Source organism: Centruroides sculpturatus, unplaced genomic scaffold, assembly GCF_000671375.1.
Source record: "Centruroides sculpturatus isolate CEXI.00-Female unplaced genomic scaffold, Cexi_2.0 scaffold432, whole genome shotgun sequence".
Lineage (NCBI taxonomy): Eukaryota > Metazoa > Arthropoda > Arachnida > Scorpiones > Buthidae > Centruroides > Centruroides sculpturatus.
In genome coordinates this window covers 467,271-488,089 of record NW_019384724.1, presented here as the reverse complement: position 1 = coordinate 488,089, position 20,819 = coordinate 467,271, and the positions used below count along the sequence as shown (strand labels likewise).

At 27.5% G+C, this 20,819-nt stretch overlaps 1 protein-coding gene across 5 annotated transcripts in view; it reads left to right on the top strand.

Annotated features, from left to right (window-relative positions):
* The first annotated feature begins 5,079 nt into the window (after positions 1-5,079).
* Positions 5,080-20,819, top strand: part of LOC111628092 (chordin-like protein 1) — a 58,549-nt gene continuing 42,809 nt past the window's right edge. For 2 of the 5 annotated variants that reach the window (XM_023371812.1, XM_023371817.1), the window contains exons 1-8: positions 5,080-5,226; positions 5,689-5,771; positions 6,594-6,677; positions 8,971-9,086; positions 9,490-9,583; positions 9,913-10,058; positions 10,277-10,364; positions 16,809-16,883. In XM_023371812.1, the coding sequence (XP_023227580.1) occupies positions 6,614-6,677; positions 8,971-9,086; positions 9,490-9,583; positions 9,913-10,058; positions 10,277-10,364; positions 16,809-16,883 (583 nt within the window). In that variant the 5' untranslated portion in view covers positions 5,080-5,226; positions 5,689-5,771; positions 6,594-6,613. Of the gene's footprint in view, positions 5,227-5,327; positions 5,772-6,593; positions 6,678-8,970; positions 9,087-9,489; positions 9,584-9,912; positions 10,059-10,276; positions 10,365-16,808; positions 16,884-20,819 lie in introns of all 5 variants that reach the window. The other 3 variants (XM_023371813.1, XM_023371816.1, XM_023371814.1) reach the window with 3 other exon arrangements.

The following is a 20,819-nucleotide window of genomic DNA, read 5'->3' as shown; positions in this document are numbered from 1 at the left end:
CCCTACACCCATTAAACGAATCAATTCTCTTTAATCGACCGATATTCTTAACAAAAAATGAAATATGGAGGAGGATGGAGGATGATGTGAGTCACGTGACTTATAAATCACAAAACTCGCGTGATAAGGAGATAAAATCGAGACGTGACTAAAACCGAAGGAAAAAAATATTTTCGTACGATTACAAGAAAATCTGATTAAGTAATGAAGAAAAGATACGATTTAATCGCGTTCTCGATTACTTTCTCTTTCACAAAAATAAAAAAATAATAAAACAACTGAGGAAATTAAAATATTCGATTCATTTCATTCTTAGGAAATTATAAAGATGTTTTATATTGCCATTTCTGGAGTAATTTGAAGAAAAATCAATTAAAGTGCGTGCATTAGTCTTTTTCTCTCTCTCGAAGAGAACAATGCGTTTTTTTCTTTCTACTTCTGTTAAAGTGTGAAGTGGTTTCGTGAGCTTCTCTTAAAACATTCGTGACACGTACGCCAAATGGGGACACTAACATTTTGCAAGAAATGTTTTTGCTCCTTCTTACACATTACGAAATTCAATTCGTGGTTTGGGAATATCATTTCGTCAACTATTAATATTATTCTCCTTTCCTCTTATCAAGAGTTTTCAAATTCAAATTTTTTATTTTTTTCATCGAGCTGTTTTGGGTTGTTAACCGCTTAACAAATCTGTCTAATTGTGCAAACGATAATAATTCATTAAAAATTTCGAAAGTAAAAATAAATTTTAAATACGAATAAGTTTAAATTTATCTCGAAGGTTTTTATTTAATAGAATAATCTATTTTCTTTCTATGATTTTAAATCCTGCTTATAAATAGATGAATAACGACTAGTGTTCTTTGATTTGCTTTTTTATAAAAGATAAATTACTCAATCATAATAATATTATTATATCTAATTATTATTACAAATAATAATTAAGATTAATAGGTTATAATTATTATAAAAATAAAAATTAAGAACGTAGTTTTTTAAAATAATGAATTTTCGACATAAAGAAATCTAAAAACTAGCTTTTGTAAAACAAATGAATGTAGCAACAAGGAATAGATTAAAACTAAAATGGATAATTAAATCAAAATACATCTTGATATTCAAATACATTAATAAATATAATTCACGTTTTCTTTAAATGCATACTTAACGCTACTTTTTCATTACACGATTAAGGTCATTTTCTTCAAAAATTATCTCCCTTTTATCTTCCTCATAAATAATATTTACATTTTAATTCATTTTTTTTCCTTACGCGGAAAATATAATTAATTTCAGAAAAGCACAGGTGCAAATTCTATTAATAAACTCCATCGTACCAAAAAAAAGTTCACTTTAATAAATTTGATAGAGAAAGATAAAATAATCATAACAACATTTACTGTTTAATTCATTAAAATTTTCTGCATAGTTTTATCGGCCAATATAATTATTTACATGCTAAATTACCCGGTAAAATTCTTTTTTTTAAATGTTTATTTAGCAAAAAGAATGAAGCTTAAAACGATAATTTCGAAAACTTTTATTTCTTTTTTAACTGTTCAATTTTCTTTAAAAATCTTCCCCCTCTCTCCTGTTTTTAAACGAATTTTCGAACGAATTAACTATTGTTAACTAAAAATTAAATTAACTTTCGGTCATATTAATCCTAATGGTATTTCGAATAATTTCATACCATAAACTCTTTATCGCATTCTTTACTTTTAATTATATCTTTTATGAAGAAAATTAAACCCATTAGTCCTTTAATTTTTTTTTAAAAAAAGAAGATTAACATTAGTAAATACTGTATATAATTATTTTATAATTAAGTTTTGTAAAATTTAAACTGTTTTATAATGTTGTATTTTAAGTAAGATCGCTTTTAAAGGATACATTTTATATTAAATGGCGTTTTCGAAACTTGTAAAATTCTTTTAAAACGTATAATTTATTAATTCGAAATTGTAAAGTCAAATTCGAACCTGTACAGACGTCTTCACTGCAGACTTCACAGACATTGTAGAAAAGATGCTTCTCGCGGTTTGATTAAGAAATTTAACGATTATTTTATTGATATTTAATATATAAAATGTTAAATATTTTAAAAATATAATTAATTTAAATTAATATTAAAATAAATTTCGATATAAACGAGCAAATAAATCGTTGAGAGTTTACTAACTTTTACATCTCTACACAGAACATTCTAAGGTAAAGTACTTTAAAGTATTTTGCTTTAAGGACAATTTAGCTATTTTAAAATATTTAGTTTAATCTTAATAGTAGTGCACATAAATTATCATTTTAATAAATATCAATAAAATCGTAATCACGTGATAGATAATTCCAGTTTGTAGATAAAGCAAATAATCCAGTCTAGTCAAGTCAGAACTGGAATATCTTGTTAATCTAGAACTAAATCTTGTTTTCGCGGAAGTTTTCATTTTCTAGTCGACAATTAATTAGGACTGTAGGACTGAAACTTTGAAGGTTATAAAAATTTTTTTTCTGGGCCAATACTCTTTATTGGATAGAGCAGACAACTGTTATTCTATTCTGTGACGTCACCAAAAGTGACTGTAAAAATTTGCTTTGGGTTAGGCGAGTTGACGCCGAAGCGTGTCACTCACCTCCCGTCTCACGGAACATTCTCAAACTACCAATAATTGAATTTCATCAGGCCACGAGGTCATTATCCCTTTTAACTTCTATCTTGTTGCCTTTTTTGCTCGACTTTCATGCCTTTAAATCAGTTAGAGAGCGTTACACGCTTTGACATTATTGAGCAACAGCCATCGATTTTTAATTAGTTAACAATTTCACATCGATACCATCAAATTTTTGTAAATTATAAAATGTAATGACTAAAGTTTATCGCGTACAACATGATATTTTTATCATTTATACAATAAATTTTATAGCGAAAAAAAATTAAATATTCAAAAGCAAATATTTTCATGCCTTTAAATCAGTTAGAGAGCGTTACACGCTTTGACATTATTGAGCAACAGCCATCGATTTTTAATTAGTTAACAATTTCACATCGATACCATCAAATTTTTGTAAATTATAAAATGTAATGACTAAAGTTTATCGCGTACAACATGATATTTTTATCATTTATACAATAAATTTTATAGCGAAAAAAAATTAAATATTCAAAAGCAAATATTTTCATATTCTTTCTTCATTTAACATATTTGAATTATACATTATGCTCGCGTTATTTACTTTATATATATATATATATTATATATATATATATATATATAGAGAGAGAGAGAGCAAATATTGTTTAAAACATTGTATATATATATACAATGTTTCAAACAATATTTTTAATGACAGTTATTATTTTAAATTAAAATGCTGTAATAAAATTCGTATACTTAGCTTTACCGTTATTAAATATTTTTGAAAAGCTAGTTTACTTCTTACTCTTTTTTTTAAACTAAAAGATGCCCTCGACCGAATTCTCTCTTAATATAAGCATAAATATTTCGGGATAATTCAAGTAGGATCGACTTTGAACTCGTCTTTGGAATTCGTAGAAATAAACATTATTACTGTTATTATTATTATTATTAACAAACCCAGATTACATACCTAGTTTAGTTATGTAGAAGATTAAAGAATAAAAATTCTGAGAAAAGTAGAGACAGGTTTGCAATTGTATCTTCTTCTGTAAAAGGAATTGGGCGAGTAACGAGCGATGCGGGAAGACTCCTTCACGGGGGAAAATAAACACGACGAAAGATAAAAGAAAAACAAGAAAATGAACAAAAATCCGATTTTGCATGTGGAAAAAATTTTTACCTTTCTTTCTTTTATGTCTTTTCCCCCTTTTTTTGGCCCTTCTATTCAGTCGTCATTCTTGATTTATTTCACAAAATAAAAACGAAAACATAACTGAATATCCTAAACAAGTCAATGCATTCCAAAATTGAAAATAATAATAATAACAATGAAATGAATCCAAACAATATCTGTTAAAATAAAAAAAAAAATTAATATTAGAACGAGTAAAAAAGTAATAATTTTTAATTCATGAAAATATTTAAAAATAACAATACTATTTTATAAAAACATTTAATATTGAAATTCATATTTTTAACTTATTATAATCAAATGGACTCCCTTAACCAATCGCGAAACTGCACGATATATTACTGGATATATAAATACTTCCTTTCTGAAGATTTTTCATAGTCACAAACAATGAAATTCTATCAAAAGCGAACTTATTGAAGAGATTTGGTCAGTATACAATATACAGAGAGTCTATAAAGTTTTATAAGAATTCTAACTTAAAAAGCTGAAAAATATCTGCCCTATATTCCGGTAATGGAATCATCTGGCAAGTCTGTCTGGAAATAATTCAAAACAAACAATAAAGTAATGCAGATTTTTCTTATATTTTCTTCTAGAAATTTATTTATTTTGGTAGAGTCGAAAAGAGTTTATTGTTGATTTTTATTTCGTCGTAATAAAATTTACGAAAGTTTTTATTTTATTTATTTTTTTACTCTTTCTTACTAATCTTCTAATTGTCTCTAAAATGTTTTTTGAAAAGTATATTCTTAGTTCTGTATTTCTTTTTTTCCTTCTAAATTATAAATTTAATATTATTTTATTTCAATTAAAACAATTCATGGCTAGTAAACGAAAGAATAAACGAAATGCAATGAAATAATTTGAAGTTATTTTTAGTAATATTACACGAAACGTATAGAATATTTCAATTTTACTAAAATTTTTATTATGTTAAAATTATTAAATCACGCAATTTTTTTTAAATTAATTAATTTATACAGAAAAAAAATCTATTAAAAATAAATATTTCGATAAAACTTTCTCACAATTAAGCGCAATTGCACATACGAAACTTTCGCTAAGATGTCATGAGTAATAGAGAAGTCGAATAACTAATTATAATAATTATTTAATTTCTATAATATTTAATAAAATGCACTTTTTCGTATGGAAAGAAATTAGTTCGTACAAGAAACTTTTTTTTTCTTTCTTTCTTTCAATGGGGAAAACGAAAAAGTATTCTGTAAGGTCGGACGACAGCGCCACACGTCGGGCACCAATCAGAAGGCGGCCAAGCGACGACGTCACATTATCCTATAGGAAGAACGGGGGGACGTATAACAGATTCAGCTCCGCGATCGTCTGCCACAAGGTAAAGATACTATCCCAGTTAACTGAGTGAGAATTTTAACGGTAAGTGATGGATTTATTATATTCAAAAATGTATTTTTTAAACAATAATTTAAAATCGGGTTTGAATTAATAAAATATAAGCGAAATATGAATAATTTTAGAAGTTTACTATCCCAAGAATCAACAAGACGTGTCGAACATTCCGGATGATCGGGATAACAGTACTTTTTCATTTTAAGTTTACGAGTTGATTTGAAATTTAAAGTAGGATTTGTTTTGTTTTTATGTAATTATTCGAGGGTACAATTGTTCTACAACCCTTGTCGGTCTGAAAGGAGAGCTTTGGCTTTCGATATCTTCTGATAAACCACACTCTTTGGGTGGTTGCCATGGATACACGTGCAGGAATAGTCCACGATAGTTTTCGCCAGGGGTCACCATCGTCATATGTGGCATGAATGGACAAAGAAGTGCTTTAATTATTCTTCCCCCCTTTCAACACTTCATTTATTTACCATTCAGTGTTCCGTGACCGGTCGGGAGTGTTGCCAAACAAGAGGATGGACGGGCGCTGTTAAGTTTCGGAAGCTGTTTTATGTGGATTTGTAAGTAAACTAGTCATTACTTAACCGGTTATTTATCTATTTAGTTTATTTATTAAATTAATTACGTCATCCATGATGTAATTCGTGATCGACGTCAGATGAAGGCAGATGTTGTTGATAAATTAAACAACAAAAAAAAAAAGAGGAGAAAAAAGTAAATGGTTTATGCAGATGGTTTATTAATAGTTTCTTGAGCGACTTCCATTATTTATTACATCATTATTTATTATAATCGCTCGATTGAGTTTAGTTCTACAAATGGATATCTTCCTGTAACTTGTTAATTCCCAACAGTGGCTTTTTCTTGTTACCCAATTGGGACAATCATCTCTCCCTTAGCACAATGAGCATCCAAAACGTGGGAACCGGCGAGGGGGTCATATGATGAAGGTGGGATAAGGTTAACTAGTGCTGCCATCTCGCAACTAAAATTAAACTAAAAAACCTACTTTTTAACAACAAAAGCCGAAGTTTTCTTTAAAGACTTGTATCTCGTCAACGAAAAATCAAATTTTCTTTTGCGGATGTGTAAGTCTTTTAAGAAAAATTAAATTCTATAAAACGTAATTATAAATATCTAATTGCGTTTTTATTAGTAAATATTAAAGTTTTTTACCAAAATATTTCGAACTTCAAGAGAAAAACGGTAATTTTTTCAGCTCATTTATATTTTTTATTTAAAACCAAATTTCCAAAAAAATTTTATTTCTTAATCCATTTATAATTAAAACGTTTTTAATCTTAATACTGTTTTTATTCAAATGATATATAGGATTTTGCAATCAATAAAACGAATACTTTTTTTTTATTTTTCTGTTTTAGTGTCTTTAAGATAACTTGTCATGAAACATTATCGAACTCATTTGGTGCTGTTCTCTTATGTCTTTTTATCTTCTGCAGCATCAGGTGAGTTTTGAAATTATTTTAAAACTATTTTATTTAAGTAAAAGTTATTCATTTTTTAACAATATGTTACAAATAAATAAATAAATAAATAAATATATGTTTAAGTTAAACCGATTAAATTCGTACGTAATTACGGTAGAACGTAAAATATATCTTGGAGAGCTAAAAGAAAAATAAAAGATTGGACGGTTGATAAGCTTGATATAAGGAAAAACAGGAAACTACCATCTTCATCCAGGTTCTCCCCTCTTTCCATCGATATCTAACTACAAAAACACATTCAGGTATAATGGATAGTCTTAAATGACCTGGCCGTAATGTGGTAGACAATGCTTAGTCGCTTCTCTTTGCTGTCCACAATGCCGAAATAGAAATTTCCCATTCTTTTAATATTTTCAAAATTTTACTCATTGATATTTGCTAATTTCACAAAACTTAAAGAAAAAGTTTTAAATTTACCAGAGTGAAGCTAAGTTAATTATTAAGTAATCGTAGTAATCAATATTATATTAGTTACATATGATATTTATACCGTTATTAGTTAATAAACTTTTATAAAATAAATTGGTATTATGATTTTAATAATATAATTAAATTGCATTTTATATGTAAATTTTATTATGAAATAATTATTAAACTAATATAAAGTATGTCGTAAAAGACGTGTATTTTATTCTTTACGGGAAAAAGATTTTTATTACAGATTTATTTATTTATTTAAAAATTTTATTAACTAAATTTTGATCGAATTAGTAATAATTTTAATAGAAAATTTATGTCTTTTTTGCTTGTTTGTTTAATTAATTAAATGCGATTGCTGTTAGAGTTATAAAAGCGAAGTATTCAAAAAATCGTAAACTCAAAAATTTTTATTGATTATAGTTTAAACGTTTTTATTTATTATTTATCAAATTTCGTAAAGTAAACTTTAAAACTGAACAAAAAATAGAAAAGAGGGAGAGAGAGAGTTCGATCTTTGCCACGAGGGACAAGCGATTACAAAGGATTAGATGAATTTGTTGCTGACCCGAAGAGATTGATGGAAAAACTATTACTAGACTCGAGGAGATTATTTATTTTTACCAATAGATTCGAACTTACAAATAAAAAAAGTTAAGTTTGAAATAAGAAAACAACTTTACATTGAAGCTGTTTTATTTAGAATTTTTTTATAATTCAGAAGACTACGTTGTTTAAGCGTAGCATTGTTCAAATTCCGTATTATTTAATAATATTTTAATAACATTTCATTAATATTACTAAAAAATTCGTTCTAATTATGGAAGAGAAAAAAAAATCCAAATTTTGTCGTTTTCGATTCTTCTCATCATTTATGTTTTTAAAGAGAAGGGATTGTTCGGGATAATCAAAAGGGCGGTCTGTCAGGAAGAGAAAAGATGTTGTATCACTTCTTTGTAACTCAGACAGATTAAGAAAATTAATGATTGCTGAATGCAAATAAGACAGCTCAAGATAATTTCTCAAACCGAACGTTGTTTCAAGTGTCAGAGATAACTATTAATATAAATAATTGTAGCATAATAGCGTTAAATATATTTTAAACATGATTTGTTGTCGTATTTTATTAAAGTATTTATTAATGCTTTATGTGGGAAATTACCATGACAGAAAAATATTATCATCGATAGTGTTTAATAATATTTTATGAGTATTACTTTAAGTTTTAAAGTATAACTTGTATCAATATAAATTGATACAATGTTTTTGGTAAATAAATTGATACAATTGTTACAATGAAGTTGATTTAACTTAATCGAATATATCTTGTATATTTATATATAGCCTATAAATTTGTGCGTATGTGTGTGTGTGTGTGTGTTAATATAATCGACAAATTCATGAATTTGTAAACATTTTAATGTCATTAAGTAAGTTAATCATCTTTTTAACATTAAAAAGTAAAACGAAAAAAAAAATATATATATATATAGATATATAATATATTGCGGGAAAAGTGCTGCTATTTATTTTACATTTAAAAGAAATTAACACTGACTATTGACTCTATTTACTTCCATTTTGGCATAACCTTACAGTAAAAAATTGTTAATGCTTTTGATTCCTTGCCAAGGGTGATTTTAGTACTTTTACAATTGATTTTTTCGTCAAATAATTTTGTAATTTATAGTAAAAAATAAAAGTTTTTTTGGAGTCATAATTTACCTTTAAAAAATAATTTAAAAGATATATTTGACGTTATTTCAAAAACTCTCTCGTTATTTACAACTAATTATTCGTAAATTAATTAAAAATAATCGAATTGTTTTATTAGGTACTCCTCGTCCAACCTGTTCTTTCTCAGGAAAATCATACGAAGCGGGAGAAACTTGGCATAGAAGATTAGAAAACTCGGGATCCATCTTTTGTGTCAGTTGCAGATGTAAGGAGGTGAGATTTGTTAGGAATATGCTGAATTTTACGTAACAGTTCGATATTAAGAAGAGATTTGCAGGGACAAAAAGGAAAATAATCCGAACGATCTCATTTATTGCTAACTTGGCTAAAGTCCAAAGAAACAATAATAAAAATAACATGTAATTCTTGTAGGCCTATTTTGACATATTTTCTCCGGCTCTTATAAATATACGGAAAAAATATCATTTTTTATGAGTAAAATGATTGTTAAACTTTTAAAAAATTACTTTATTACACGGTTTGAAAAATTTTCGAATTAAAATAAATTATATAAATGCTTAAACAGTATCAATTAAAAAACAATATTTTCGGATAAGTATGCACGATGATAAAAAATTTTATAAAATGATACGAATTGGTTGAATCATTTGTTTAGGAAGGAGCAGTGAATTGTAGTAGTGTTTCCTGTGATAATTTAGACTGCAAAAATCGAGATGTTGAAAACGAAGAATGTTGTCGGTTCTGTCAAGGTAAGCAAGACAGAAAATTAGTAAAATATAAGTAAAAACATGTTTATTCGTTTTCCTTATCGACATAAAAATTTTAATTAGAAACATTATTAAAGTAACTAAATTTTGTAATTTACAATAATACATTTCGTTATTAAAATGCAAAAAAAAGATAACGTATTTATGTCGATTGTATTTTAAAACAATGCAATTTAAAAAAAGATATAATTATATTTTACCTATATAAATTTTAAAATAATTTTATTTGTAAAATGTACTTTAAATATTTTCTGTTTAAATTCGATTTTAAAATTGTATCGTAATTTATTTTATTACAATTGACACTTCAGTTTCGGTGGAACTTCCACCCGTTGCGAGTCCTCAGGTATCTTGTCTTCACAATGGCAGAGTATATCAAGACAGCCAAACGTTCACTTCTAATTCAACGGGATTGCAAACTCATTCACCAAATCAATGTGTTCAATGCGTTTGTCAGGTAAGGCTCGAGAATCCAAGGATCTCTTTTTAACTGTTTAAACAGATGTTTATCTTCTTACTTTTAACAATTGTTAATATATATCTAATAAATAATTACAAAAACATTGATTTTATTATGTGTATTAATTTTTTCTACATTAATTTTTCTAATAAAGCTTTATTATTATTATTATTATTATTATTATTATTATTATAATTCCTGCTCTTATTAAACAGGCAGGCCAAGTTCTCTGTCGATTAAAAACATGTCCCTCCCTACAGTGTACACAACCAATAGATCCAAACGATTGCTGTCCGTGTCAAGGTAAGACATACAAAGTCAATCAGTTCAAAATTTCGATATTTAAAAAAACTTATGTATATTCAAATTTTAACCGACCGTTTTTATTAATGTAGTTTTTAAATAAAAATAATAATTTAAATATAATATAATATTACAACTAGCAAAAGTATTCATAAGTATGGATGCAAATACTTATAAATTAATATTTTATTTATCTGCTAAATTTATCTGAATATTTTATTTATTTCAAGCAATAGAATCCCGTAAAGACTTTTTAAAAACCTATGAAAATTATCGAAAAATACAAAAAAAAGTTATATTTATAAGCAGTTTAATAAATTTTAAAACTACTCGTTTATAATTTGTATTTATAATAAATATGTTATACCATATCAATAGTCATTTTCAGCAGACATTTTAAAACAGACGAAAGTACGAATAATATGAGTAATAAAATGCACAGCTTCAAAAATATGGGAGTTCCATAATCTCAAATTAAAGTTAGAAAAATAAGAGCTGTGCAAAATCTTCTGCCGTATACATAGTATTCGGTATATTAATTTTGCTGTTTACCTCTGCTTACTTTGTTGCAACATTAAGTTAACATTAAGTATTATAACAGCATTATATTTTTTTCAATTTAACAATACATATTTCCCTCTAATTCATCATTTTTTAAATTTTAATCTTTTTTATTTATATGTTTCCTCAAATTTTTATCACGCATTAAGCACGAAATTCAGGTATAAGCATGGATTAGCCTACGAAATTAATAGATTTAGGCCTATGTTTTAAATAGAAATAATGTAGTTACACATTACTTTTCATAAAAAGTAACGAATTCAAAACGTTTTTAGTACTAGAATTCTGAACACTACTTGCAATAACGAACTTGCAACTGAAAATATAATAAAGCTTGAACAATGATTAATTAAGTGATTAAGTAATCAATATTATAATTTTTCTAATTAGTCAAACTTTTATTATTTTCAACCGTTTATTAACAAATGTATTTGCAAATCATAATGATTTAGGAAGATAGCTGCTTATTTTATTCAACGTAGTTAATCATGCAAATTTATCATCTCAAGCAATATATTTACAGAGCATCTAAGTAGAATATATAATTTTTAAATATTTAAATTGACGTAAGTTAACATATTTTAACCGTATCGCAAGTTAAATTACAGTGACAGAGTATGCAGCAAATACGATATAATTTCCTTTTTATTACTATTTATATTTTTATTCTTTAAACTTTATTGCTTATCTATTTATCTATATAACAAAAATTGTTAATAAATTATGTATAGATCATTTCTACGATAGGGAAAATGATCGATGGGGAGGCAATTGTCGTCCACTACAAGAAATTGGTTAGATATCTTGCGAGTGTATTCACCTATTACCCCGAGGAATCCGGATTCGAATCCGATCCGGATCCTGTGAATTTTCGTGGGTAGTTCCGGGTCGGGGCGTTTTTCCCTCTCACTCATATTGGACGACCCCACGGCGGTTGTGGATTAAAGATAAGGTAAAATTGAAACCTGTCGTAAGCTAGTGCCTCACGGAAACAATTCCAACCCTATCCAATCCAATAGGAAGAGAGAATTTAGAATCAAGTCCGAGTAATTCCGGATTCCATCTAAATCAGTTTATCAGTATATCTGAGAATGGCAATATGAAGTCCTAACGGGTTATTTACTAACTCGTTTATTATAAGGTAGTATTCGCTGCGTATTATTGTAATAATTTCAAGTTTTTAAGTTAATACAAAATTCACTCATAATTTCTATTGCGAATAATCGAAATCAAACTTAATGTTACTGTATATTAAAGTATTTTAAAGGCTACTTTTCGTCGTAATGAATTTTAACTAGAAAATATAATAATGCTGATATTTAAACTTAATGAAAACCATTTTCTTAGAACTTTAACCAATTTAACTAATGAAAATCGTTTTTAAAAATAGTCTAGCAATCAATCGGAAGTTTGTACGTTTTAATAGCAATGCGTTTGCTGTGTGAAACGGAAAACGCGTTGCTTATTCTTTTCAACTGTTTATAGTTATGATATTAATAAGAACTGAAAGTGAAGTGATGATGCGAAGTAACGTAAAAAGCAAAAATTTGTTAGGATCATACGTAGTCTCACGCGTTAATTTTTCGATGAAATTAATAAATTTTATTTAGAATAACGGGTTTGTAAATTTATAATACACGCAATGCAATATTTGCATTTTTTTTAACGAAAATATTATAAAAGATTATTAATAATTATCAAAGGAAACGAACGTAATTTTGCCATCTCGATCGATTAGTTGATAGGTTACACGAAATAAGAGAATGGAAGAAAATTCAACTAAATGAACTTTTCGACCAAAAGAACTTCAAGTATAACGAACAGGCTAACAGCGATGTTACTATAGCAACAGAACCTGTTTTCCCTTAATGTTTTATCTATCCCGTGCAGCGAGAATCAGCCCTTAAAAGACTGCATCGTACGGCGTACTGTAATACGCTACATGGCAGAATTGAATGAATATAAATTACGATATTGCGAATTTTTGTGACTTTTCTATCGCGGTAATTAAATAAATTCGGTGAACTTGAAAAATGACTTATTTTTCCCTTCAGATGATTAGTAAAATTCTGTAAAATAAAATACTATTGGATAATTCGCGAATTTCTAAACATTTGCATTGACTATCTAATTAAACATTCGCCGATATCTAATAGATTTTCTGCTGATATATTTACTATAACGAAATCCTTTCTTTTTATTTAATTTAGATTTTCTAATTATGAACAATATCTAAAGTACCGGTACTGAAAATAACTTGTATTTTATTGACTTGTATGATTTATATCAAAGTAAATATAATTATTAGAATCATTTTGAACACTTATAAATCTAGTTTAATGAACGATATGACTATAAATGTCTTAGTGATATAAAAATAGATTTTTATCCTGAAACAAAAAAGTAAATACACTAGAAGACAGAGCTTTTATAAATGGAGAAATTAAGTAATGTACTGAAATAATTTTTTGAATAGTTTATACCATTTTTAATAGAAAATATAAGGGATACAATTTCTCAATTATATCACTATCAATAATATATATTATATTTTACTTTACTTCACATTATTTCTTTTAGTTTATCTTCCATTTCCTTAATAATTATTTACTGACAACAAATTTTATTTGAAAATCAAAACTTTATTGTCAGTTAATTAACAGATGGCAAGTTTCTCAAATAAGCACACTTTTTATTACTGGGCCTATATCAAATAATATTCTCGCCCGACACACTAAACTTTAGTTCTTTTTCAAATATTATTTCTTATTGTTTTTAAATAGCGATTTCTAAAAGTTATGTGCAAAACTATAATTTTAAGAATGATTTATAGTCAAAATTTCGGCAGATTAAATTTTGATTAATTAAGAATTAAAAAAAATGTTTTGCTGTCTTCGTTTATGAGTTTATATCCTGTCCTGACAAAAAGAGCAGGTTATTTCGTAAAAAGTGTTACAATTGAAAATCAATTATAAATAAATTTGAAGGAACACAGTTAACATTAAAAGGTTTTTCATATTTTATTTGGTCTTCGAGTGTAATAATTTTAAGGGGAAAAAACATATTTCGGCCTAAATTTTCTAATTTCTATTGAAATTTTTACAATACTAGATTAACTTAAAACTAACGCCATAAATTAATTAACGAGAATAGAAAGATTCAGAAAATGCAGAACAGAAATCGTTGGATAACATCGCATTTTGCAATTTATATTCTGTATTTTTAATTATAGATTTTATAAATTAATCTGTTTTTAAACCCAAATGTGTCGAAGTCTTAATTTTTTTTAATTTTTTTTTAATTTTAAGTGCTTATTTATGCTTATTGAAATAGGACGGATTAAAAGAAGGAGGAAAAAATGATCTATTTATTTTAAAATTACTGATAATTTGGAGGACTAGAAATAATATCGCAAGGTCATCTTTGAAAATGTACTTCATAGTAATTGCGAAAAGACAAGTTTATTATGGTAAATGACCTAGTACAGTCCCGAACGTTTAATATCGATACAGTATTATGGCTTACGTGGCAGAACAATCTCTTGCCAATGTCTGTCTAGTCCTTTTATTTTATATTGTTTGTCTTCTAATATAAGTAATAAATTGCGCCATTAGCGAGTTTGTCTATTCAGACAATTAGTCCGCTTTGAAATATATTTTCTATGAAATTTAAATGTGAAATTGTATTTCATGTGCTATATTACTAAACTGAAACATGATGTATTTAGTTTAAAGAAATGTTTAAATGTCAATTATTCGTGCCTGTCTTACTCTATTTCAAATAGTTTTTTTTAAAAATATAAAATTTAGCGTGATAGGCGTTGACTGTTGTCAAAAATAATTAACGATTTATAAAAATTAATTATGCTCGTAGCAAATATGACGTACGCCAATTTAATTTCTCAGTGGATTAAATACGTTTATCAAAATTTTCAAATATTTTGAATTAGAACGATACATAAAAATCAATCGATCGAGTTAAAATATTCTATAAAAAACATAATATAATAACGAAATTGTCACAATTTGAATGTTCGAATAATTAAACGTTTGAATTATTACAGTATTTTCCAGAATGAGAATGGACCCAATGTTCATTCGTCTACATATACGAAGGAAATATTTCCGAGTTCGTTACGAAATAGAACATAATAGGCCTACATATAGAAAATTAAAAGATATGCTTAAACCGTTATAACCTATTTGAGATTCTTGGCATATTTTCAAGAAATTTGATATTATATAAAACAAAAAAAGTTACACGATGTCGTATAATGGGATTATTAAATTTTTGAAGTTTAGCTAAGGCGGCGGAGTAATACATATTCAAGATCCGGCACATCGACTCCATTCTTCTTCTGGGAAATACTAGTTTTTCAATAGTTCAAATTCACACGTGATGATTTAAACATGTTGATCTTATTTAAACGTTCAACTAGTGATGAATTCGCACGTTCCTTATTTGTACGTTTCAACTTTAAAGTAAAAAAAATTGCCGAAAACATTACAAGAATTTCTTAACTAATCAAAATTTTTCACCAAAAGTTATTTTTACCCTTGAAAAATTTATTTTTGCAAGTAATAGGCAACTTTGCACCTGTTTGGAAATACTGCGCTCGATTGTCTGGTAGTTTCCTATTACATGCAATGAAAACAATAAGTAATTAAACGAGTTATTTAAATTAGCTGCCTTGATTAGTTTTCGTCGCAGACAGTTGAAAACAGTTTCAGTTTTTTCGATTATTTAATTATTTCATAAATTAAAATAATATTAAAAGCAATTGGATATTTTATAAAGAACGGATTATGTATTTAAAGTATTATATTATTATTAATTAATGGAATTTTAAAAATTGTTTGCAAACATTTTCCCAATTAATTTGAAAAATGTAAAATTATTGCAACATAATTTTAACGTTAAACATACGAGAGAGAAATCGTAAGAATTTATGTGAAAAAAAGAAATTTTATACATTTGAATGGTTCATTCGTATGAATTCCATCATTACATTCAACTATTAATAATAAAATTGGGAAAAGTTGAATAGATGAATAATAATGCAGCGAAAAGCTTTTAAAATAAAAATAAAATGAATTAAATTATTATTTATTGGATTTAAGATCTGTTTATAAAAATTGATAAAACTTGAATATTCTAAAGAATTGAATATGGATTTTATGATCCTGTATATAAAGTCGTCGATCGAATTTGCTACTTCTGAAATTAATTTCATTTCAGACCCTCGCACGGTAAGTTTCCCCTTTCATTTTCATTGAAATCCGATAGACGGAATTCTCATCAGAGTAATCATCAAAGTCTTTCTATTGGGGGGAAAAATGTTAGGAGAAGAAAAAAGAATTACATTAACGAAAAGAAAAATCGATAGAATGCCCTTAAAATTGTTAATGAAGTCTTCCTCAAAGGAAACGGTTCCTTAAGTTTTTATATCTAAATAAATTTCAGTTGTCTATCTAGTCTTATATTTCGCAACCGTCAATTGAGTCGATCAATTGATTCATAAAATTTGCATTTACACACTTTCTCTTCTAGTCTTGATTAAGCAATTTACTTATTATATTTCCTTTTATCAATATTTCAAGAGAAAAAGTGCGCATGCTTAGCCATTTCCTTTATCTGTTTCCATTTAGTTAATGCCTATGCAGTTTCCTAATTCGTGTCAATGCTCGAAGAAGTAATAAAAATAAATCGCATCGCTACGAAGAATAGTTTAAACTTTATTTATTTTTATTATTAATTTTTGAATGTCTTTATAAATATTACGTTACTTACTTTTTAATTTCAGCACATTTTTATATTTTTTGATTGTTTTGTTTTTAACCCCTGTGTTGTCCCGTAGATTTAGTAACCCTTTTTGTTTTGTAGGTGGGACCAACAAGGATCAACTTGAACCGAGTTCTGTGCTTGTAACATTCCTCTTATCACAAGGGACGCAAACAGGTGAACATTGTTTTTCTTTGAAAAAGATTAAAAAGTTGTATTTTAAGCCAGAAAAGCGTCCTTCTATAAATTGTTGATCAATTGCACGAAATAAATTCGCATTGATCAAACTGCAAGCGGAGTTTTAGTCGTTTCTGTCAGAATGCCAGACTCGTCTAGACATAAGTTCAAGGTTGAAGTCGTATTAAATCAAAGGAAACGACCGAATGGCGAGACATTCGCCTAGTTATTTCTTTATTGATAAAATGTAAATAAGGATATATTTCCATATTTTAAAACAGAAGTTGTCTTTCTCTTTTTAGAATATAGAACTATTATGGAATTTTTGAATATCTCTACAATAATTGTCTATCGTAAGAAAACTGCATGTCGGAAATTTCGCGAATTTAATCCACAAATTTTATTTTATAGAATATTATAAAGTTAGTACATTAAGTCTATTTGTTCATTTTTAATTATTTTTTTTTTAAATGATATAGTTTGGAGATAATTTTAGTTTAGATTTCGTATAAATTTCACTCAATAGATCCAAAAAGATGAATATAGATTAGGCCTATTATATTAAGTAAGGCATTATGCATTCGGTTTTACAGTTTATCTATAAAGTCTAAAATTTTTAGAAGTGATTTATCGTTTTTCCTTCTGTTTTTGTATCTATCGTATTTTCATTTATTGCATTTATATCCAAACGAAGATATTTAAAAAGGAAATTTTATGACAAATTCTTGTAGATAATTTCATTTAGAGAATTCCATTTGAAATAGAAAAACTGAAACCAGACAATTATACAGTACTTGTTAATGTATTGAATATATAATGCGTTCTTAATAGATAATGAAATTGCCCAGTTGTATTTTGCATTATTCATTAGGGAAAAGGCAAAATGTGTTTAATCAATATTTTTATTTTTTTAGAAATTCTATACAGTATTACAAGTACTTGATTTTTTTCAATTAAAATGCCCCACTAATTAATATCTAGATAATAAAATGTTAAAATTCTCATAAATCTTTTACAAGACAGAACGTTTAGGAATAATATAAAATAAATAAAGTAAAAATTTTAATATTGCAATGCTTCGTTTCCACATCACCAGCAACCAGAAAACATACCAGAAATAAAATACAGTAGAGCGTCGTTTATCCGAAAGCTGGTTATCCGAAACGTCCGTTATCCGAAAGCATTCCAGTCGGTAAATTTAAATTTTCGCTAGTGCTGTGGCGCTGCAATCTTCGGCTATTTCTCGGGCTACTCAAATATTTTACGTTTTTGATACTAAATTAACATCTGAAGTATAATTTTTTATTGTTTTTATATTTTTCAATAAATTTATTTTGTTTGTACAAAATAAAAAAATAATTTTTAACGATACAATAGTCTTCGTTAGGCTTAACATCGACGAAAATTCAACGCGAAGCGACACGCAACGGAGAGAAATTTCAACATGGGATAAATTAATATATTTTTTCGTACATGATTCGTTATCCGAAAAATAAGTTATCCGAACCACCCCAGTCCCCAATTGATTCGGATAAACGACGCTCTACTGTAATCGAAACAAGTGTACTTTCGTTCTTATTCTGTTTCTGTTTTAAGTTATATCCATTGCACCAGAAACTGGTCAAAGAAAATTTCTCATCGACTTCTCGTGGCCAATAACATACAGTCGATCCCCCTATAAGATCATTGATTTTTCCGTTTTATCTGAATTACATGTTGTACGAGTCACTTAGATTTTACAAATATGTGAGCCGTTCACAGCCCGGCACACGTATTTGTAAAATCTAAGTGACTCGTACAACATGTAATTCAGATAAAACGGAAAAATCAATGATCTTATAGGGGGATCGACTGTATGTACCTTTTTTCTTTTTCTGTTCTGCCCAGCCGTCCCGCCGTTTTAGTTAAATTTTCACTTTTGTCCCGTTTTTGAAAATCAAAAATTTAGATTTTTATTTGTATATTAAATACATTTATATATTGTATTTCGAACTCGTGATTTGTTAGAAAATATTCAGTCTGCATTAAGGATCATAAATTTGAACGAGAGATGTCTGAAAAGCAAGAAATACAGAATAGTTTCAGAGACTTTAACGAGCATATACGAACAGAAACAGATGACATTCGATTCTTCGATCAATGAGCATTAATAAAGACAATAATAATCAAACACTTGGAGAATGGAAATGAAGAAAAAATTGACAGATGGATTGAAATATTTAATGAAATACACGAAAAGGATTTCGAATTCCAAGATTTTAATAATTTGATAGAATTAGTCCTTTCTTATCAGGAACTGCAGCTTCTGTAGATAGAACATTTTCACTCCTGAATTTCCTATTGTGTAAAGAGAAGTCGAGATGAAATATTGAAACCATGAAAGCAATGCTAATTATAAAGTAGAGTAGGGACTTACAATATGGTTGGTATCAAGTTGTAATAAAAATAAAAATGTTTAGTTACAATATTAGATTTTCGAAAACAAAATTTATATATTATTTTACGTCATAAAATCAATATCAATAATAATGTACTAATAAATTTTTAATACTCATTTCTCTATGGAATTTTAATAAGAGAGGGCACCTAAACCTCGTCCCGTTTTGGAATCAAGAAAATATAATCAGCCTACAATAACGAAAATAAGCCAAAATGGATGATGTACAGTACTTTGGCAATGTTACATGCCTTATCAATATGAAATTTGTCACTTATCGAGGCAAAATTAAAAATCACTCATAAACGATTTCTTTTATTTTCTCCTTCTGCCATTTAATTTGAAAATTTTAAGTTATCGCATAGTGCTGCAAGCAATTAGAAAAATTACGTCACTAAAACATTCTCCAATTAGTTAAGTGTAAAAACGGAATGTACGACGTAACAGGGAAGCAGAACTCTCTTTTCCTCTGGAGTCCGTTCAATCCGAAATTTCTAGACAAGAAGCGATATCACATCTGTTTCTGGAATATTTTCTGGTAATATGGAAACCAAGCTTTTAAAATTTCAATGAAAAATATTATGTAATTATAAAGATGTTGCAAGATAATTTAATAATATGTTTTTATTAATAATTTTCCAATTTAGGAAATTGTATTAATACCATATTTATTATTTGCGAGATTTAGAATTAAAATATGATGATAAAAATTAGATATAACATGCTATGAGATACTGTATGATGCAAGATATAACACGCTATTACATATAATGCTACGATTTTCTAATTTTTAAATTCGATTAATTAAATTGCGTTCTTCTTATTGTAGATTACTAACTGTTACCCGCAACTTAGCCCGCGGAGGTTTTGCAAGCAAACCCCATTTACAATGCAAGCAAACCCCATTGTAAATGGGGTTTGCTTGCATAGTACAGTAATTGTTATATAACAGCTACCGCTGAGAATAATGAGAATTGCTGAGAATCAAACGAACTGTTTACAATTTGATCAATTTTCTGGAACATTTACAGTACAATCGTTCTATAATCGAACCAATATGCAATAACAAACTCGAATTTAAAACGGTTCGAACATTTGGTTAAAAAATCGAAATATATGAAAATATTTATAACAATGTCTGAAATGTTATCAATTTAAGGAAAAGTATGAAATCAGTTTTAAAAGCCGTCCTTCCGGTTAAGCCTTAATCTTCTCCCCCCGCGGGGGATTTCGAAAAATCCCTTCTTAGTGTGCGTTTCCATGACGTACCCTAATACTATGTTCGCACTAGGGTTTCTCATTTCCCGGTCTTTTGCTTGTCCCGGGATCCCGGGATAAAAGTGAACTGTTTCCCGGGATCCCGGGAAATCCCGGGATAGAATTAATTATTTTTAAGGTATACAAAATATCTTGAAATCAAATGATATAATTATTTTCCATTTTTTAAAGTAATTTTAAAGTTCTGTAACCTCCAAAATCATATTAATAATGCTGTGTAA